The following is a 22,217-nucleotide window of genomic DNA, read 5'->3' as shown; positions in this document are numbered from 1 at the left end:
AAATTTTAATCCATGAAAAGGGATGCATTTTATGTGTTATATCAATTTTGATCCCGAAACTATTAGCAAATGGAAATATTGGGGGTACAATGTCTCCGTACGTTCATGAGATGGGCGTGTCAGGCAGTGCACTCATGGTAGGTAAATGTTCATGATTACTGTCTTGTGGATCATTGTCTATCACTGTATTATTGTCACTATCAACTTCATCCAATTCAGGAATCATTATTTCATCGAAACTATCATCATCAGAACAAATCTCGTTCACAACATTTTCCAGCTGGTCTGTAGGAACACGAAGACACTTGCTGCAAGAAGCCATGGTGAAACTGAATGAATGTGAAATATTTTCTGACCTTTTCCTTCTCAGAGGGTTCTGACAGTAATATAGACCCCCAAAAAGTTTACAAGGGTTCTTTACAAACATGCACAAAAACTATCATATACATGTCTTTGGTTGATGAGTGCCAAGAGAACAAAGAAGGGAAGAGATTGTCAAAGCGTTAAAACACGCCAACGCCAGGGAACGGCTGGCATCGTCCGGGCGTTAAAACATGCCCGCGCCAGTCAAAGAGTTAATTTTACAACTGAAAATCAGATATCCTACATTCATACTTTTGTTACTGAAAGAGAACAAAGCACAAGAGAATAAAAATGATGCAAAGACAGTCTGTGGTTCCCATCATTTATTACACGTTTTGTTATGATCACACAAGAGCTTAGTTGGTTGAGGCACTATGCTACAAATTGGAGGTCGTGGGCTCGATTCCCGGCGAGGTCACTGGATTTTTCAACTGACTTAATCCTTCCAGCCACACTATGGCCATGGGGTCAACACAGCCTCTAACAATAATGAGTACCCTGAATCTTCCTGGGGGTAAAGTGCGGGCGGTGCGTAAGGCTGACAACCTCACTGCCATCTGTGAGCCGAATGTCTAGAAAATGTGCGAGTCTCACAACAGTATGGGCCTGCACAGCCTGTTATAGGGATAGATTTATCTTGTTTACATTAAAATGGGGCATTGCAAGAAACTGATTCTACATTACATACCTCATCAGGTCTCCACGCTCTTTTCCAGATGACAATCTTTCCGGTCCCAGAGCCATAACTATGGGGCATGGGGAGGGGATGGGGGATGCATTCTTACTGCTACTAGAAGGAAGCATAGTCTCAACCCCTAGCTGTTCCTCTTCGTCGTCGCCAATTGCTGGCAGGAAGGTACCTGTAATTACAATATCTAAATTCAGACATCTGTTGAGTTGACACAGAATACGAAATAAATTCAATATTCTGTTTCTGAACTTCAATGCCACCACAGTAAATGATGGAATATGTTTTGTTCAACACTTCTTCACAAAGAAAGTTCTCATCTATCTTACGAACGTAAGATACCAGACAACACAGACCTTTTCATTTGAATACCCAGAATTACTGGGTTTTTGGGCTCTGTCCATCGTCCATTATTCTAGAAACCAGAATACCAGATGATGGACAAAGTCTGAAAACCCAGTAATTCTGAGTACATAAACCATCATCAGAACTCTTTAGGATTCACTTCATTTGAAATTCAGCACATTAGGATGTACCTCCAAACTGCTGTTAGCGCAAGAACAGAAATGGGCATGGAAATGGAAACATCAACAATGAAGACTCGACATAAAATTAGGGGCCAGCAAGCAGGTAGACGGATACAGACATAAAAATTCCCATAAACTGTACAATGATTCTCGCAAAAGAATGAATAAAATAGGCTGTTGTATAAATACCTCTGGTCTAGAAAACCGAGATTAACAGCCATGGGGATTTGTTCCGCTGAACACGCAACACCCTCTATTCGCTAAAGTTGGCACTAATTTCGCTGGACAAGCGGCGGTCACTCGTTCGGCTTGTTTGTTTAGTTTGTTTGTTGTATAAATACCAAGAATGTAAAAACTGACAAACCAGCACACATATACAACTCCTCTACTCACCCATCAGAGCTTTCACTGCCTGTCTCTTCTTCTTCAGTCTTTGTAATGAATTGCTACTGGGATTGTGACCTTTGGGCTTCCTTCCTTTTGTCAGCTTCCTCTTGATTTCTTGCAAAAGAACAGAGCACGCAACTCAGACAGTGTCACAAACATCAGGAAAATAAATATCTAGACGCCCATCAACACTTCCAAGCAGATATGTATATCTGAGATTCTGATCAATCTGTTTACGGGCCCAGACCTACGTTAAACTTCGGCCACGTTGATATCACTGGAAAGTGCATTTCATTACTCCACAGCTGACAATAAGCACTCTAGCTAAATTAGGGCGAGTTACAGGATATTTAACAATGTCACATCAAAACTGTCATTTCGTTTGAACCCTTGATTTCATACTACAAAGACACTACCCAGCACAGAACCATTCAACATTTTCATCCACTTCTGTAAGGTCCAGGAGATCACAAAATCTCATCAAAATCTGAAGGGGGAGTGGACTGCTGTGTGTTCATTTCACACAGAATGCCTCACATGTGTATCTGGTGAGGAATGTCCAGGTTTACAACACTTGGAACATCTATGGGCTCTGCAATACCATACATAATGATACATGAACTGAGTCGAGCTGGCTGAGTGTGGCATTCTCTTAACATAACTCCAGTCAGATTCTAAACGGTTCTGACGGTGCCTAACGCTCAGAATTACTGGTTTTCTGGACTTTCTTCATTGTCCAGTACTCTTCCTGTCCTCAGTTGAGGGACACCTATTCACTTGGGTCCATCATAAAAAGCTGATCTAATCACTGAACGTGATGAACTCAAAACTGTGTATATACTCTCCTCACCTAAGGATGGAAGCACTTACAGCTTCCAAAAACTTCTGTTCTGGTCAACTCAGGCTCTAACAGAAATGAGTACCAGGAATATTCCTGGGGGTAAAGGGTGGCCAGCGCATAAGTCTGATAACCTCACCGCCATCTGTGAGCCGGTTGTCTAGAAAATGTGGGAGCCTCGTGTCTCACAACCCTATGGGCCTCCATGGCCTGTTACAGGGATACCTTTACGTTACCTTTTTAAAATATTCTGTTCTATTTTAGAACACTGGATAAAGGACAAAGTCCAGAAAACTAGTATCACCAAAATCCTTCAAAATAGGTAAATTACAATTTCCCATATCACTCACTTGCTGTCAAAGTGTTGGCAACAGTCTTCTTAAGCCGGCTGGCATACTTTTTCCTATGCTCCAAATGTTGCTTCTTTGCTCTTCTCTCTAACCCTGTATCCTTGTCAATTTTAGATAATCCTGATGCTTTCAGTGACTTCAGGCTGATGCGTAATGCCTTCTGTTGCCACTCTGGGGTTCTCATGATAGCATCGTAATGAAGGCTCTCACAAACCTCTGCAAGGAAAAAATCAATATTTTTAATACAGCAGAGAGAAAAATTGAGCACAGACACAATTATGAATGTATTTCAGAAACCAGGCTGCGCCATAGCTCAAGTGGTTAGTCACTGGCTTCCCACTGTGATGGCCTGGGTTCAAGCACGGGTGTGGTCAAGTGAGATTTGTGATGGACAAAGTGGTGCTGGGGCAGGTTTTCTCCAAGTACTTCAGTTTCCCCTGCCAATCTTCATTCCACCAAATTTTCCAACATTATAATCACCTGGGCAGGTACAATAGGCCAACCAGTGGCCAATGTGCCAAGTGGACCCAGCTGGACTCCACGCCCCACTAAGCGAATTCAGAAACTGATCATGAATTCGCCTACAGTGGAACAGATAAGCCTTGAAACTGAAAAATATGCAGGAAATAATCAGGCGTATACTGTACTACTTGGTGCTTCAAGGCTGCCTAGCTGCACCTGACATAGAATTCTCATGCCCAGACTATTATTAATGTCCACAATACTCACCATCTGGAAATGAAAGCACTGGGTGAAACGTGGGGCTGAGCAGTGCTATTCTTTCAGGTACGGTGAGAAGATCGGGCTGCTGCGGCACCATGGCGTCTCTCCGACCTGTACACAGTGCACACGTGGGGAGCGGAGGCTGACACCCACATCTCACTGTAGAGGATCTTGCAGCTTTCTTTGATACCAAATGCAAGCCTGAGGTTTGTAGAAGCTTTCGCTTCCGGAACGTACTCTTCACTAACGGCCTTACTCGGGCACAATTCATCACTGGCCCACAACCACTTGGGAGATTTCCATTCACAACTTCATCCGTCACTGATGTGGGTTTACCCGGTGCCCCACCACCAGGGAGCAAGCCATGGAAACCATTCACCACCATGTGGTTGTTACGAGGAGTGCCAGGTGATAACGAAGTGGACGTACTAGACACCTGCTGTTCACCCAGTGTCAAAGGACCCTTGGCAGCACGGATTTGTCTGTAAAGTAGTTGAATACCACATCACCTAAGTATACTGTCACAAAACCCATTGATAAACTATAATCCTCCATAAAGCTGACATCTCAGTACAGTACCTACAGATCAGGTATGCAGTGCAACATATCAACAAAACCTCTTCGATAAATTTTACTTGGTTCATCCTGGTCCGTCACACTAATAATAGTATAAGAGATTATTAATGCTGTCCAGTGTGACTGATAAATATTGTGCTCTTGCTCTGACTGAAACATGTAAAGGATGAAAGATTGGAAGAACACAACACTCATCAGTCACCGGATGGCAATAATAAAACCTCCCTTTTAACTGGTGTCTTCAACTTGTATTTCCAGCTAACACAATCTGATAAAACCTGTTTATGTAGCCAGAATGAAGCTACCTGTATCAGAAAGAATGGTATTCTCCTTATATCCACACATTGCGAGTTTAATATTATGAAGTTTGTAATGTAAACATACACAATGTAGACAGCTGGCCATTTCCAGGTATGTAATATTTCACTTCCCCTTTCTTTCCTAAAACTCTGACTGCTATTCATGTTTCCCACATTCAATATGAATTGTGAGGACAAATAAAGGGTCCAAATATTTTTTTAAACACACATATGAACCAATGAAGGAGGTCACACACTGAGAAGCTTCCACCTCCACTACCAAAGCTGTGCACTGGCAGTGTACCGTGGCTCTAGCTATTAAAACATCACGACATAAGGGCTGTCATTCCACTTTGAACTGTGCATTTTCAACTGGTGTGACACATATCATGAATTTGGAAGACAGGGGTGCACACTTCCAGGATAAATGACATGCAACAGCAAAATGCGACATACCTATGGATCTCATTATGCTGACGAATCCGGTATTCAAGATCAGAAATCTGAGCCTGGAGCCACGTCCATCGACTTGCAACACCTGCTCTGTCTTGCGCCCACTTCCACGCAGCCCGTTTTGCTCTAGAAATAAAACGATAATTCCTTCTTACTACATGAAAGTGGTAGTCATTAGAAACAAAATGGAGGCCAATAACTGACTCCATGTGCCCTAGATCAACGTTTCTCAACCAAATGAGGTTCATCCCACTAATATCAATCACACAATGATCCACTAGGTCAGGCATGTCCAACGAGTCGATTGCGGGACGACTTTTGGTCGATCTCACAGGCCTATAAGGAAATTATACGTGAAAAGCATGTAAATTAACTTGTAATATAATATGATTATATTCAGGTTTTGAAGGGAAAACACGTATTAGTCATTCCTACTTTTCCGTTCTTAACGAACAAGGTAAGTCTGTACTTTCAATGTATGTTGCTTTTACAACAAACATCATGTGTCATGTTATTTTTACCAATATTTTCGCTTAAAGCGAGGCATAACGATAGGAAGGGGTGGTAATCACTGGCAGTTTTGACACTAAAAAGTTGATCACAACCTGTTTGAAGTTGGACATTCCTGCACTAGGTGAATGTGAGGTCTTAAAAATAATAAACTAATTCAGTGCAAAAAAAACTTCCTTGCAATGCATGCACAAGCCATCACTGATGTTGGGCTATAATCATATTTCTGCTAGCAGGGCTAAGCCTATATTATTTTTACATAACTACAGCAATGAAATGCCAAAAACTGTTACGATCTTAATGTTCCTCAGTCACCAATTAATACTCGTATATCACCAAAATGTAAAAAACTGTAAAAAAAATATTTGTAAGATTTGAGGCTTTCATGGTGGTGACTATGAAGAAAGCAGTCTTCTGGGATTTGGCACCGTGTATATGTGGCGTTAAACGACGTTCCTCCGAAACATCGGTTAACACCACATATACACGGTGCCAAATCCCAGAAAACTGCTTTCTTCAAAAAAATATTTAACGGAAAAAGGAAAGCTTTGGTTTAACTATGGTGGGGCCACATTTTTCTGATAAAATGACCAGCAGAATGCAAGATGCAGGGAGATCAGAATGACTGCCCTACATCAAGCCAGAGCTACAGATTTTTAACTAAAAAATACAAGAAAACCAACAAATGGAATGCAATGAAAAACACATTACACTGCTGATCACTGTTTTGGAAAATGACAGATAAACGCTACACCATGCGAGAACCAGGTGACTACGCTAACTGATAGCTCCCCTTGCTGGCTAGACAAAGGAACTACAATGTCATTTTGAGGGCCATGTGAAAGTCAAGCATGGCCCTGCAGTGAGTATGACTATTACACAGGACAACCGAGTACTTATGTAATGGAGCATTTCATTTGATTTCATTGATCATAAGGGAGGGGACTAGCACCCCAAACGTGGTATCCCCAGAAAAGAACATACGTTTTTAAAGACAAACTTCGTCGGATCTTCAGTGAATCTATTTCTCACAGGCAATGTATTCCTCTGAATGGTGTGGAACATGGTCCCAGTATAGGTTACGGTACTTTCTCAATGTCCAGGTTTAGCTATGCATAGAATATTAACCTTCACCTCTGCATGGTTTGAACTGACTGATATATAAGTTTGACCACCATCAGCACGGTACCGATTCTACCATTACCGTCAGGAGCCTTTTGCAGGGTCCTAACAAGATCAAGAATGCAGACTGGACCCAGTATCAACCAACAGTACTTGACGTGACCACAGTTGTCCAACCAAGCCAATACCAGTAGATTATGATGGGAGAAATAAGATGGGATGAGGTGGGCAGGTCATGTAGCACGAATGGGAGAGACGAGGAATGCGTATGGGATATTGGTGGGAAAGCCAGAAGGAAAGAGACCACAGGGAAGACCAAGGCTTAGGTGGGTGGGCAATATTAAAATGGATCTTAGAGAGATAGGATGGGATGGTATGGTATGGATTGGATAATCTGGCACAGGATAGGGACCAGTGGAGGGCTCTTGTCAACAAAGTAATGAACCTTCGGGTTCCACAAAATGGTGGGAAATTCTTGAGTAGCTGCAGAGTTGGCGGCTCCTCCAGAAGGGCTCAGCTCCATCAGTATGTGAGTACTCACTAACATTCACATTCTACAACGAATTGGTCGAACTACAAAGAAATAACTTCAGTATCAGAATAAAGAATATGATGGAACTATCTCCCTGACCAAAGAGTATGTTCTTGGTTTAACACCATGTAGTTCAGAACAAGCCTAACACTTAGGAGGAACATACAGTCTCCATCTTCGAGGTTAAAGAATAAGCAAAGCATGAAACCAGAAGTAGGCAGCAAATCTTCAGCTACTGCTGTGGAACCTTCAAATCCAACTCGATGAAGGAGGCTGCTTTGCAGACAAAGTGGAGATGCAGGGACAATACCAAAATCAATCTTGCAGAGAGGAAATGAATGGAATGTGGCCAGATTTAAACAAAATCGCCTTTAATAATATTACCACCGTCCTTTCTGACTACGTGAGCAAGCAAAACAGAATCTCATTTTGATACTGAAGCAGTGTGATGACGACAACTAAGTAAAGTGACACACAATTACTGAATATGAGTTGCTAATACAAAAATGTACCATAACCCCTACTCTCTGCACCAATGAGTCACATACTTCATACCACAACTACCTTTTTGCTTACTCAGCATAAAGAATGCCTAATAAAGTTGTTAATTAATTAAGCGCCGGAACATGAAGATGTATGAGGCGGTGGAGGTATAGTTCCACCATTCTTCACCTCGGCACCAGATGGAGGTCAGTGGTCAGCTTCACACCCTGAACCAATACCTAGTACCCGCCAAAAATAATACTTTGGTGTATTTCCATCACAGAAGACAGCATAAGCAAAAAGAGATTTGGGATGATCAAGTACCCTTAATGACCAAAAATAATCTCTGTGTATATACGTGCCGCCAGTACAAGTGTCTCACCCATTCCCATTTCCACTGGCTACCCTTCCCATATAACCAATCTGCATCCCAGTTTGACCCTCTGAAATGTTGATAACCACCTACAAGACTACAAAGTGTTGATTACCTCTAATTAACTAAACAAAGCATGAGAATAAGGTTTGGAGCCAGGTTAGCTCGGTCGGTATAGTGACTGGCTACGGGTTGAACAACCAAGGGGTCGGAGTTCGAGTCCTGGTGGGTGCAAGAATTTTCTATCCTCCAAGTCGTCCACACTGGATCTGGGGTCTATTCAACCTCCTATACAATGCGTACAGGGACTTTCGTGGCAGGGGCGTGAAGCTGACCACTCACCTCCAACTAGTGCCAAGGTCAAGAAAATGTGGATCTATACATCCACTCCCCCTTACGCCTTCATGGCGTAGTGCTTCACTAGTTAAGCGCAGGGACTACTTTACCGTTTTACCGTTTATGAGGACAGGTTTAAACCCATCAACCTGATCGAGCAAACAAAATTTCATACTTGGCATAAGCGCTGGACGCAGTATACTTCCCACTTCATGCCCTGCACACTGTTTACACAAACGAGACTCTGATGACTGAGTCACGTCATGATCATTAAATGTGGTGAGAGTGAAGTCTTCATAACAGTCAGCATTAAGATCAATGGCCTCTGGAAAATACTGCCTGTAGTCTGACTGGTATGCACAAACGCTTCAGAGGAATCTCTAGCCTCCATCTTCAAAGTAAAAGCATCAAAATTACATGCGACATAAACCCTAATTTTATCTTTCAAATTTTCGTTTGATTTGTTGATATAACAATTGTCAGTCACCAGTATAGATGATAATGGACGGCTTGGTCTAGCTCATTATCACTTCTGACTCGCAGCTGAAACGTCCCGAGTTCGAAACTAGGAGAAGAAAGTAGCCACTCATTTTTCTTTCGAGTTTTCCTTCGCTGTTCACGAAAATGTTGGGACATTTACCTTAAAATGGTCACCTCCTTTCCATTTCATCATTCACTCAACGATACATAACAAGTAATTTACGCACTTCGTTAAGTGAACCTAAACCCAATGGAGCAGGCGCCGGAATATTCCAGTCGGTATTGACACGAGCTGTGGGCTCGACGACTGGGGTTGGATTCCCAGCAGGGGCAAGAGATTATTTTCTATACAGAGTCCAGCTCAGCTCTAAGGCCCATCCAGCCTTCTATCCAATGAGTACCGGTGGCTCTTCCCCGAGAGTGAAGGTGACCATTCACCTAGACATAATGCCGAGGTCAAGAGTGGTGGAGCTATATCTCCACTCCCCTCTACGTTTTCATGGCGTAGTGATTAATCAATTAAGTTCAGGGGAAAATTTTCCCTTTACATTTCAGAATCAAACGTGAAACTGTACGTTCACAACTGAAACCCATCTAATGGGATCTGATGACGTGAAGGATGGTAGCTATTTGCCGATGTTTCGGAGAAAGAGATGGGGGAAGCAGGTTCATTAGAAAGCTGTCATCTACCGGGCTATATCCTGGGATATAGCGCCATGTAGTCCATTGAAAGTCAACCGACGTTTCGAAGGAACATGTCGCCTCCATCTTAGGGAGCCGAATAAACCAAACAAAGGAACCAGAAGGAAAACATCGAGGTGATATGTTCCTCCGAAACGTCGGTCGATCTTCAACGAACTTACACGGCGCTATATCCCAAAAGATATAACTCTTCATGTTACTTAGTTAAAATGTGAACTTCACGTAGGAAGTCCAAGGACAAAATCCAATGCTTTGAGATAAGCTTGCAGCGATTTACGCGCAATTCCATCGTAGTGTAAACCGTAACGACACTTACATCTGCCGCTCATCTGAATGCCAATCGAAAAGTTTGGTCTGCGCATACAATGCAAGCATAGCTGGGACGTATCTGCACACATTCATCTCCGAAACCACTAATCGGATTTCGGTCGAAGCTCTCGAACGATCTAATTCGAACATCAGTTAATATCTGTCAAACTCTGGACTTTTCAACCGAACTAATCCTTCCAGCCGCACTGTGGTCCTGGGTCGACTCAGCCTTTAACAGAAATGAGTACCAGGAATATTCTTGAGATCTTCCTAGGGGCAGAGCGCGACATGCGAGTAAGGCTGACCTCACCGCTATCTGTGAACCGACTGTCTAGAAAATGTGGAACCTCGACGTCTCACAACCCTATGGGCCTCCACGTCCTGTTACAGGGATGGCTTGGCGCGTGTGTCTGAGAGCCTCACAGCCAACTGTGAGCAGACTGTCTAGAAAATGTGGGAGCCTCGACGTCTCCCAACCGTATGCGCCTCCCCGGCCTCTTAAAGGAATAGCTTTACCTTTTATAAACCTTACTCTTTATAAAAGCGAGAATGACAGGGCTTGTACGAATATTTCTACACTAAAGCATTAACATATACACATTCTTGTACGTATGATGTATCGTCGAATGGTAAGGCCATTAGTGAATAATGAACTGGAAAGAGCGTTGTGGCCTCAATGAGGTATAAATCCGGTCTTTTTCTGGAGCGACCGAGAAACGTCCATCAGCACAGGCGGTGTCCAAGTCGAGATTATTATAACAGGACACTTCCCGTGTACGTCACATGAGTTACTGCCTCAGATAACACATCTCAGCCTCGTATTTGAAAGTTTTCGACATGTGAAAATATAATGAATCACTATATATATATCCGAATCCAGAATGTGTGACCTGTATTGTAAAAAAAATACAATTCAATACGCCACGTTACGGAACTGACTTCTGGCGTTCACGTCATTCACGTCACTTCACGTCATTCTATGCGCTACTGAAGGTGGGGCCAATAACTTAATCCTCGGAAGCCAGTAGTTCATCTGAATAAAATTTAAAAAAGTTTCAATTCCCACCTCATAAAAAAATACTGCGTCATCATTATGTTCGGAGAAATATTAGCTCTTCATACTGCGAGAATCATACGAAACACACAACTACACTGCGGGCAAAATTCGGAGTTTCTTCGTATTAACGAAATGGTACATATTGCGTCCAATGTGCTCTACAGAGTTAACTAACTCCACGGAGGTCAGTCCTTCAGAAGCCACAAGCTGCTTAGCCCCTCAAGAAATTTACAACATTTCGTGGAACCCGAAGATTCAATGCCGTCTCACAACAGTCCATCACCGGTATCTATCCTAAGCCAGTTGAATCCAGTCCAAAACCACATCCTATTTCTCTAAGATACATTTAATGGCATTCTCCCATCTACGTACATGCCTTTCTACCTGTTTCATTCCTTAAGGTTCTTCTACCAAAATCCTGTAAGCACGTTTCACTATCATGCGTGCTGCATGTCCTGATTGTGATCGTCCTTGATATAATTCTAATATCTGACGAGGAGTACAAGTTACGAACTTCCTCATTATGCAATTTTCTTCACCTTCCTGGGTTAATTAACGCGCATTAAAACTGAAAGTTACGTGATTCAATACGCAGTATTACACGAGAAGGGACAGCTCAACAAAGATTATTGACGGAAAAGAGGCCAGCCCATTTCAGAGACGGCTTACAGTGTACCAGATTTGAATTACTGAGATTAAGAGCACTTACTGAGATACGCAGTCGATTACATTCCAACTGTCCCGCTACAAGATTTGCACCGGCAATAAATGTGCATCAAGGTCAATACGGTTATGCATGCAAAACTGTGAGCAATATATCTGGAAAATGTGCACTTCACACTGGAGTACATACGTAACAGCCTCACGTGAGAGAGGGGGACGCGGTAGCGTAGTTGGTTGAGGCACTATGCTACAAGCTGGAAGGTTGCGGGATCGAATACCGATGAGGTCACTGGATTTCTCAATTGACCTAATCCTCCCAGCCGCACTATGGGCCTGGGATCGACTCAGTTTCTAACAGAAAAGAGTTCCAGGAATCTTCGTGGGGGGTAAAGGGCGGCAGGCCGGCGCGTAAGGCTGACGTCACTTCCATCTGTGAGCCGGTTGCCTCGACGTCTCACAACCCCATGGGCCTCCACGGCCTGTTACAGGGATAGCGAGAAAGGCTGGAACCTCTCTCTTGACTGCTGGGTTTGCTACTACGCTGACCGATGCTCTCCGATAAGACGTTACTGTATTTGTCGTGTGGAGTTGAACGAAAAGGTCCCAGTGCTTAATTACGTACCATGGCAAGAAAACATATGCGGAAATGGAGGTACTTATCCACATTTTCTTAACCTCGGCACCATATGTGGGTGAGTCACCAGCTTCACGCTGGCCGTCTTATCCTCGGTACCTACTGGATAGGAGGCTCGGTGGGCTCCAGAGGCGGTCTGGACGCTGTTGAGACGGAAGGAAACCTCTCACTCCTGCCGATGATCGATTCCCGAGTCCTCTACAATCTAGCCCATAGGTATAACGACTGAATAAACAAGCGAAGACAAACCTACACTTAATTAAGCACTATGCCATGAAGGCATATGGGGAAGTGGAGGTACAGCTCCATTCACTCTTGACCTAGGCAATAGATGGAGACAAGTGATCAGCTTCACGACCCTGCCGCTTTAACCCCGGTATCCAGGAGGCTGGGTGGGCACTAGAGCAGGTCTGGAAGCTGTGGAGTACAGAAGAATCTCTTGTACCTCCCAGCAACCGAACTCCGGTCATCCAGCTCGTAGCGTACACAAAGCAAGTAACAGGCACATAAACGTACGAGGGTTAAGGCCGACAACCACTCAAATTCGTTCCGTTTCCCTGGCAGAGCAATAATACATGCAAGGAACTTCGTGCTCAGTGTGGCCAACAAATCATTATACACGTTTGCCGTTCATTTGCATGCATTTTTCTCGTTCAGGCATCCCATATAATTCTGCTTTGTACTCACTGACGGCTGAGACGAGGAATGCATATAGGAGATTGGTGGGAAAGCCAAAAGGAAAGAGACCTCTGGGATGACCAAGGCGTAGGTGGGTGGACACTATTAAAAATGGTATTAGAGAGACCGGATGGGATGGTATTGACTAGATTGATCTGGCTCAGGATAGGTACCGGTGGAGGGCTTTTGTGAACACGGTAATGAACCTTCGGGTTCCATAAAATGCTGGGAAATTCTTGAGTAGCTGCAGAATTGGCGGCTCCTCCAGAAGGGCTCAGCTACATCAGTATGTGAGTACTCACTAACATTCACATTCTACAACGAATTGGTCGAACTACAAAGAAATAATTTCAGTTTCAGAATAAAGAAAAAAGAGAATGTTCATGGGATCCGACAAATTAACTTCATAAATTACGTTCAAAGAACAATCCCTGGGAAGCAATGGGCCGACTGTTTGGTTGCGAAGCGGATAAAAAAATGAATTCACTGTTATCATTCAGATGTGAAAGTAAAAAAAAATAGATTAATTAATAATCATGCACGGGTGCAAAAGGAACATTCACGAAGTGGTAATAAGTCCGAACTTGGCCGAATGCTAGCGGTCCTTGCAGTATCCACTCGGGTAAGATCGAACAATCGTGTTCTTTCGCTTTCGTTCGCATAGCGAGGGTCGGCCTGGGTGCGCAGTGGCAAGAATTGTCACGTGCTCTGTCTAAACAAATCAGCGTCAGTTTAGTTTCCGCTGTAGCTGGGGAACGCATCCGTCTACGTAAATTGCTTATATGGCAAAGCAGACTAAGGTTTTGACGTATTATAGGCAAATTCTACTGTAATTCTGAAAATGGCAAGTAGAGCAAGACACCTATTCTTAACATAAATATGCAAGATCCATTATTTTCAACACTCCTGCCAATATCAAGAGTGAGGTTTGATGGCTTACTTTGTATAACGACCGAGGAATTGGAGTTCGATTCCAAACAGGTACCAACGCATTTATTTTTCTCCAATTACAGTGTTACCTCTAGGCAGGCAATCCCGTTCGACTCTGAGTCTCGTCTCACAACCACAGCACGTACTGTTCACGTTTCAGCTTTCACGCTCTATGGGAAGCCAGGATAACTCAGCCGTTACAGCGACGGGACACGGTCTGGAAGACCGGGGTTCGATTCCAGGTAGGGACAAGAGATCTATTCACTGCGTCCGAACCGCCTCTGAGGCCCACTTAGCGTCCTATCCGATGGGTACCTGGGGCTCTTTCCGGGGGGATAAAGTGGCCGCAGCGTTAACTACTGTATTTGCCTCAATCTAGTGCCGAGGTCAAGAACGACGAAGCAATACCTTCACTCCCCCACACGTATAAATGACGTGCTTAATCAATTAAGCACACGGCCAACTTTACCTTTATACTTTGCACTCGACAGAAATTATAATGGCATAAACTGTCTAACATATATGATATTTCGGTATTATAAAACGATCTTCTACGTTGTCAAATATGCCAAAAGAGATACAACGGGAAGGTACAAATCGTGTTCTCTCAGTTGGCCTCCGGTTTAAGCGTGAGAAGTATGGCAGTGGTTGATGCTGAGGGAAGGAGCGGTGACGCGCTCTAAGTAAAAATAAACTCCGTGGTTTGATCCGCAAGCGAACTATACCGATCGAGCGCCCGCCGCTTGTCGGCGAAGTTAGTGCCAACTTTAGCGGACAGAGGGTGTCGCGTGATCAGCGTAACGAATCCCCACGGCAGTTCATGGAGCCGCTATTTCCTTGGAATAGCTTCTCAATTATCCCCACGAGACTGCGCGCTCTAAGTAAGGCCCTGCTATGGCCAATTCTCATTCTACAGTTTTTATCTCAGTTCCTGCAGCAGACTGAATCCACTCCGGACTGCGCTGAGAATAGGCAGGTCTCAAACAGGCACAGAGGATTAGTACACAGAAGAAAATCGTTTACTGTGGAGTTAGCACGCGGGGTTACAGCGGTTCAATGCTCTCTCACTCTCCTGTACGCATTCGTAACGCTCTGCTCACTTCGATAACGAAAGGAATAGCTACGGCAAAGCTGGAACTCCATCTGTTCGTACGTCTGTTCGCACAAAATATGAGAACCGTTAAATCGGGGATTTCCACGAAATTTTATATCTGGAGCGGGGCGGGGTAGGGGGTAGCACGGAGACTCTACACTGTACTCCCACTGCATATGATGTACCCAATATAATGCTCTTCTGTTTCTTTACGGAAGGGATTGCGCGTCTGCAACGATACGTCCAATGTTTTCAATCAGAAATGCCGGCAAGTCAATACAACCCCGCATAACCATTACAAACATACAATCAGTGCTCTCGTTAAAGTTAAAGCTATCCCTGTAACAGGCCATGGAGGCCCATACAGTTGTGAGACGTCGAGGCTCCCACATTTTCTAGACAATCGGCTCACAGATGGCGGTGAGGTCAGCCTTACGCGCCGGCCTCCCTTTAACCACCAGGAAGATTCCCGGTACTCATTTCTGTTAGAGGCTGAATCAACTGCAGGGCCATAGTGCGGCTGGAAGGATTAGATTAAAAGACCCAATGAGCTCTTCGGGTGACCCTCCGGCTTGTAGCACACCAACTACGCTACCGCGTGCCCCCCCCCCCCTGCTCTCGTACGAAATAAGAAAAAAAGTCGATTCGAGGCGGAGAGACTGTCTTCTTACGAAGGGCTGCAATCTAAAGCATAGCATTCTCGTTACGTAAGTCCAACACGACACAAGCCAAAAGCGTATTCCGAAACTCACACGCTTCCTTTGGTATGGAAAAACAGCTCTTAATACATTTTAATACGACACTGCGGTCAGCGAGACCGCCTCTGTGGTCTTGTGGTCACAGTTGCTGGCTTAAGATCCTGAGGTTCCGGCTTCGATCCCAGGCACAACCAGATTTTCTGAGAAGCACTGGGTCTGGAACGGGGTTCACTCAGCCTCGTGAGGATAACTGACGAGCTTGTCGGCGAAGTTAGTCCCAACTTTAGGGGGTTGAGGGTGTCATGTGGTCAGCGCAACGAATCCCCACCGCCGTTAATTTCGGTTTTCTAGACCGGAGCCGCTATTTCCTTGTAACAGCTCCTCAATTATCCTCATGAGGCTGAGTGAACCCCGTTCCAGACCCACTTATTTCTCAGAAACTCTGGTAGCGCCGGAAATCGAACCCGAACCTTTGAATCTGTAGCCAAAAACTCTGACCACTAGACCACAGAGACCCACTACTTCTCAGAAAAATCTGGTAGCGCCGGAAATCGAACCCGGACTTCTGAGTAGACCACAGAGGCGGTCCTGTAATTTTACTAACCGTATTCAAAACCCAATCTACCGCATAATTAAAGAAGGTTAATATTTTCTTAAGGACATGTCATTTATTCAAAAATTCTGAAAAAAAAAAGGGTTCATTACAGAACGTTTCCGACGACCCCCTTGGAGACTCTCAGCGGAGCCCACTTTGGGTGCCACTGCTCCACAGCCCCCCCCCCAAGAGGTTTTCCTAGACTCATCAATAATGGTGATCCGATTAAAAAGAACACGGACCACGGAAGAGGTGAGCCACCGAGAAAGATAATCCGAACGGCCCTGACTTGTATTCGATACATGCCCAGTTCGAATCCCGGCCGAGACACTGGGTATGAGATTTATCGTTTGTTTGCCTAGGTCCCTGTATCAAGTGACGCGATATAGGATATGACAGCTTCCTTCCAAATCCTTTTAAATTCACCAATCACTGTCACCCTACCACTCGACGCTATATCCAGTTCGGGATATAGACACTAGCTCCACCGATAGCATCCAATTGAGTATGCATATTACCTTAACGAGGGGGCATAGTCCAGCCTCCGAAACGTCAGTAATTATATCAACATCGTTACTAACTTTTATGCCTTACTAATAACGCTACATCGTCTGAGACACTGGCAGCGTCGTTAAATTAACCGCAGACCATAAGGGCGGAATCGCACAAGGATGCAATGGCGTCCAGCCGCCAGATGGCGTCAATGGACTGGCCTCAGACTGACGTGTGATGTTGATTTGGCCTTTACCCTCGTGGCAGCGATGCCAGCAGCATTAGCACTTCGCATCTTTGTTGGCAGCGGTGCCAGACAGATATATGACTACTAAATTAATACAGTTTGGCCGAGACGCTGGCAGCTGCGCCATGGCCTCCCGTTGGCATCCTAGTGCGATACCACCCTAAGCGGATGCGATGCGCTGTCCCCAGCTCAAACGTGTCTGCTCCTTGCGCACCAACGCGGCACGCAGGAGACGCGGCGGGCCGCCGTAACACACGGAAGGAAAGCGCGCGGGGCGAATCACCGCAACGCTAACATGGGTAGGTGCCAACAATGCAGTAACGAAGAGCCGCTAACTGGGCTCTCTGTGTATACCCCACCCACAGGTAATGGGAATGACTTCCCAGACTTGATGCTTACGTTTTGAAAATAACCATTTCATGTCTGTCATGGGCTACATACGGGAGCCGGGACAGCGCAGTCGGTATAGCGACTGGCTACGGGTTGGACGACCGAGGGGTCGGAGTTCCCAGTACCGGTAGGGTCAAGAATTTCCTCTTCTTCACGTCGTCCAGGCCGGCTCTGGGGTCTATCCAGCCCTCTATTCAATGGATACCGGGGACTGTTTCCCCGCGATTAAAGTGGCTGGGGAGTGATTCTGACCACTCCTCTCTAGACTAATGCCGAGCCCAACAAGATATGACTCTATACGTCCACTCCTACACACGCCTTCATGGCGTAATGCTTAATCAGTTACGCACAGGGACAACTTTACCATTAGGCTATCTACACTGGACAATTCTCTGTACTCAAATTAATATCGTAAAATTTAAGCCGTCCCTGTACTAAATTAAGCATAACGACATGAAGATGTACTTGGGGGGGGGCGACAGTTCCATCATTCTTGGCCTGGGCACTAGATAGAGGTGAGTGGTCAGCTTCACGCCCCTAACGCTTTACCTCCAGAGAGGGGTCTCGGTATCCACAGGGTAGGAGGCTGGGTTGGTTCCCAGAGCACGTCCAGGTACTGCGAAGACGAGAAAATTCTCTTGCCCTTGGCGGGAATCGAATCCCGGCCGTCCAAGCCCGTAGCCTGAACCTTGTAACAGAGCATAAATTATAATCCGTTTCGAAGTATGCTGTAACAGAAACCTTTGTCGTGCACGGAACTCCAAACTACTGTGACATTTTGTTTTCTATTAAATAACAAACGAATACTCATAAGTCATAACTGACCATCAGTTTAACAGCCACGACGTATAATACCGATGTTTTTGGTACGGCATAACCTCTTTCCTCTGCTCTCGATGTGCATCCTCCTCCTGTACGCGAGATTCTACCATTTCCCGGAAAACGCTCCATAACAAAAATACCGTTCAGGGCTCTTGATAAATTCTGTTATTTCTGTTTCAGGACACGAGCTGGAACTTTCTCCACATAACCACGCAGCTTGGTAACGTAACCGGCAAAGCACAAAGCGTGAAATAAATCTTCGAATAACACTGTGACGTAAACATATGCGTGGGGAACTTCTGATTCCCTGGAAGATTCATGTCCTACTCGTTTCAACAACGAAGCAGCGTTAAACAAGGCTCATGTCCTACTCGTTTCAACAACGAAGCAGCATTAAACTAAGCTCATGTCCTACTCGTTTCAACAACGAAGCAGCGTTAAACAAGGCTCGTGTTTTACTCGTTTCAACAACGAAGCAGCATTAAACTAGGCTCATGTCCTACACGTTTCAACAACGAAGCAGCATTAAACAAGGCTCATGTCCTACTCGTTTCAACAACGAAGCAGCATTAAACAAGGCTCATGTCCTACTCGTTTCAACAACGAAGCAGCATTAAACTCGGCTCATGTCCTACTCGTTTCAACAACGAAGAAGAATTCAACCCTCATCAGATCACAAACGAAGTGACCAACTATTACACGCAAAACGACGGAAAGACGTATGTATTCGCATCGTGCACGTTGCAGTGCGGGGAAGGGCGTAGCGTCGCGACGTGGCAGGTCGGGCTGGGCTGGGCCGGTCGGCCGCTGGAAGTGCGGGAGGTTGGGGTATCGATCCTACACTGCACGGTCTATAAACCAGAGAAGAACAGAAGCACCTCTGCGAAAGGAGCCACGCTCCGTCCCACCTGACGCACGAACTAGCATGGCATGCGTCACACTTTATAGCGCTCTGGGGATGGAGAAAGGTTACGCCCCTTGCATATTCAATATTACTTTCTCCAACACAGCGTACATACTGAAGTGGACTAAGATAAAAGTAAATTTGTCTGTGCTTAATTAAGCGCCGGTCTGTGGTGACTGTGAGCCGGGATAGCAAATGGGTACGGACTGGAAGACCGTGGGGTCCGTCCAGACCGGTTCTGAGGTCGACCCAGCCTCCTATCCAATGGGTATTGGGGACTCTTCCCCCTAAAGTAAAGCGTCCGGGGTGTGAAGCTGAACACTCACCTCAAACTAGTGGCCACACCAAGAATACGCGGATCCATACATCCACTCCCCAATACGTCTTCATAGCGTACTGCTTACTGTAGTGACAGACTAGAGGATGGCCAGCTGACAAACTGGGGTTCGATTCCTGAGACAGCGGCTCTTGCGGAGCCACCCAGCAGCACCCTATGCAATTTACGGGAACTCTTCCCTGGTGGTAAAGCGGCCAGGGCGTGAACCTCACCACTCACTTCCACCTAATGCCGAGGTTAAGAATACGTGGCGCGATTCACCCACTCCCCCATACGCCATCACAGCATAATGTGTAATTAACCAGTTACATGCTGGATTTTATTTTGAAACCTTCTTCTGTTAGCATACTTTCCATAGTGTGTAATTGCAGAAAAGCCACGAATAGTCAGTTTTTAATGTTGAGGCAGGGCAGGACAGATTCCTTTAATGACCTCTCTCTCTCTCACACATACAAAGCATCCAGACAACAGGAGGTGGCGTTACTGTTCTTAGCATGAAGGGCTAATTAACTTGACAGAGGCAAGTGGTGAGCTTCACGACCCGGCCGCTTTACCTCGAAAGAAATACCCCCCCCCCCCATCCCGTACCCACGACCTCGGGGGCTGGCTGGGTTCCCAATTCGGTCTGGATGCAAGGGCGAGGAGAAAAATCCTGGCCACCTTGGCGAATCGAACCCCGTGGCGACAAAAGTGATGGAGCCACAAGTGGCCATAAAATCGTCTTCTGTTGGATTTAAAAGTTCTCAGCGATGACTTCTGGGTTGTGAGAGCCCTGCTGATTTCTTGCTAGGCTTACTCTCCCACTCTGAAGATGCAGGCGTTGTGTTCCTCCGCCGCGCCGGGCTCTGTCCGAACTACGAGTTGATACAACCCACACGGTCGCACTCTTCGTGACAGTATGATTTGCGTAAAAGTAAAATATCGTAGCATATCTGCTCAAAGCAACAACCGTGGAGCCCGAGAAACAGCCACTGCTGGGTAACGGCTGTGTAACACGCAACAATGAAGTAACTGTTGGAAGCGGTGCTCCCTGTGCCGCGGCTACGGGACAGGAACGCGACCCTGCGAGTTGTAGGAGGCGACGAAAAGGGAAGACTCAAATCTGAGACAGTAAAATATGGTTGCGAGTCACAAGGGGCGTTGACCCGATAAAGAATGCGCTGGCAAGGACCAGCAGCATATACAAAAGACATACCCGTCCTCTCGTCAGAGAGGGCGCCCACAAAAACAAGACTGTAACTGTCAAACACTAATGAGTATCTGGTAATGAGCCCCAGATGGGGCTCAACACCGAAACTGTCAGTCGCAATATCACTTTGATTACGGGACAGTCCTGAGACTGGTTGGTGTGAGATGGACGCCAGCCTGCGAGGATGTGATAATGGAAGACGTTAGCAAGCAGAGCAGTGAAGACTGTGACTGAGAAAACTAATGTTGGTGTGATCTGTGAAGTGCAGTCACGAGTTGTGTTAAAGCGTACCACAAATGCAGTCACCAATCGAAACTACGTCCACAGTCACTCTACACGTGACAATATAATTTCACTTTCACATTTAATTAATTAGGGCATTATCGTGACAAGTGTGTGGAACTAAAGCGATGTGTAATTCATTCCGCCTCCAGGCCACAGGCTCTACGTCTATGAACCGAGCACTCACACAACTACACAGATATGCCATCCAGAATCCGTTGCCTTCAAGCCAAATCTGCTTCTTCCAAATTTTCATTCCTATACACACTGTGTACAGTTACTAATGGATTTACTGTTAACTGCGCCATTTTCATATTCTCTTCGATACAAAGCGATTCAAATAACTGGCACATTCCAAATACTTCAGTTTAATCACACATGAATGTTATCAAGTCCGTGACTTTAAGGGAGGAACACAGACTGAGGGTGTTTGAGAACAGGGCGTTGAGGAGAATACTTGGACCGAAGAGAGATAAAGTGACAGGAGATTGGAGAAAACTACATAATGAGGAGCTTCATAACTTGTACTGGGAGGATGAGGTGGACAGGGCATGTAACACGAATGGGGGAGACGAGGAATGCGTATATGATATTGGTGAGAAAGCCAGAAGGAAAGAGACCACTGGGAAGACCAAGGCGTAGGTGGGTGGACAATATTAAAATGGATCTTAGAGAGACAGGATGGGATGGTATGGATTGGAATGATCTGGCACAGGATAGGGGCCAGTGGAGGAATCTCATGAACACGACAATGAACCTTCGAGTTCCATAAAATTATTGAGTGGCTGCAGAGTTGGTGGCTTCTCAAGAAAGGCTCAGCCCCGTGAGTGAGTGATCAAATCGATGGGTGTGTGAGGCACAATAGTACGCATGGGGTACATTGAGGTTTTTGTCAGAAAACATGAAGAGATCACTCTGAAGACCTACGAGCCGATGCGAAGATGCTATTTAGATGGATCTGAAATGGGATAAGGCGTGTGGTTCAGAGAGGCAGATTACTCGAACTGCCTTGTGAAACAGAAGAATACGGGCCATGGGTCCTGCGGGGCCCGAAACCAAAAATGACTACGCTGGCGAGGACAAACAGCAATTTACGAAACAGACATCTGGTTCAGCAAGAGATCCAGTGGGGAACCCACATTCTGGTTTCGTGAA

At 45.3% G+C, this 22,217-nt stretch overlaps 1 protein-coding gene across 2 annotated transcripts in view; it reads right to left on the bottom strand.

The window, feature by feature from the left end:
• Positions 1 to 22,217, bottom strand: part of LOC111872389 (KAT8 regulatory NSL complex subunit 1) — a 74,739-nt gene that overhangs the window by 9,675 nt on the left and 42,847 nt on the right. For both annotated transcript variants that reach the window (XM_023866234.2, XM_023866235.2), the window contains exons 3-7: positions 5,208 to 5,330; positions 3,883 to 4,358; positions 3,154 to 3,369; positions 1,972 to 2,079; positions 1,052 to 1,223 (exon numbers count right to left, since the gene is read on the bottom strand). In XM_023866234.2, the coding sequence (XP_023722002.1) occupies positions 1,052 to 1,223; positions 1,972 to 2,079; positions 3,154 to 3,369; positions 3,883 to 4,358; positions 5,208 to 5,330 (1,095 nt within the window). The remainder of the gene's footprint in view (positions 1 to 1,051; positions 1,224 to 1,971; positions 2,080 to 3,153; positions 3,370 to 3,882; positions 4,359 to 5,207; positions 5,331 to 22,217) is intronic.

Source organism: Cryptotermes secundus, unplaced genomic scaffold, assembly GCF_002891405.2.
Source record: "Cryptotermes secundus unplaced genomic scaffold, Csec_1.0 scaffold247, whole genome shotgun sequence".
Taxonomy (NCBI): Eukaryota; Metazoa; Arthropoda; class Insecta; order Blattodea; family Kalotermitidae; genus Cryptotermes; species Cryptotermes secundus.
This window is presented reverse-complemented; position numbering and strand designations above follow the sequence as displayed.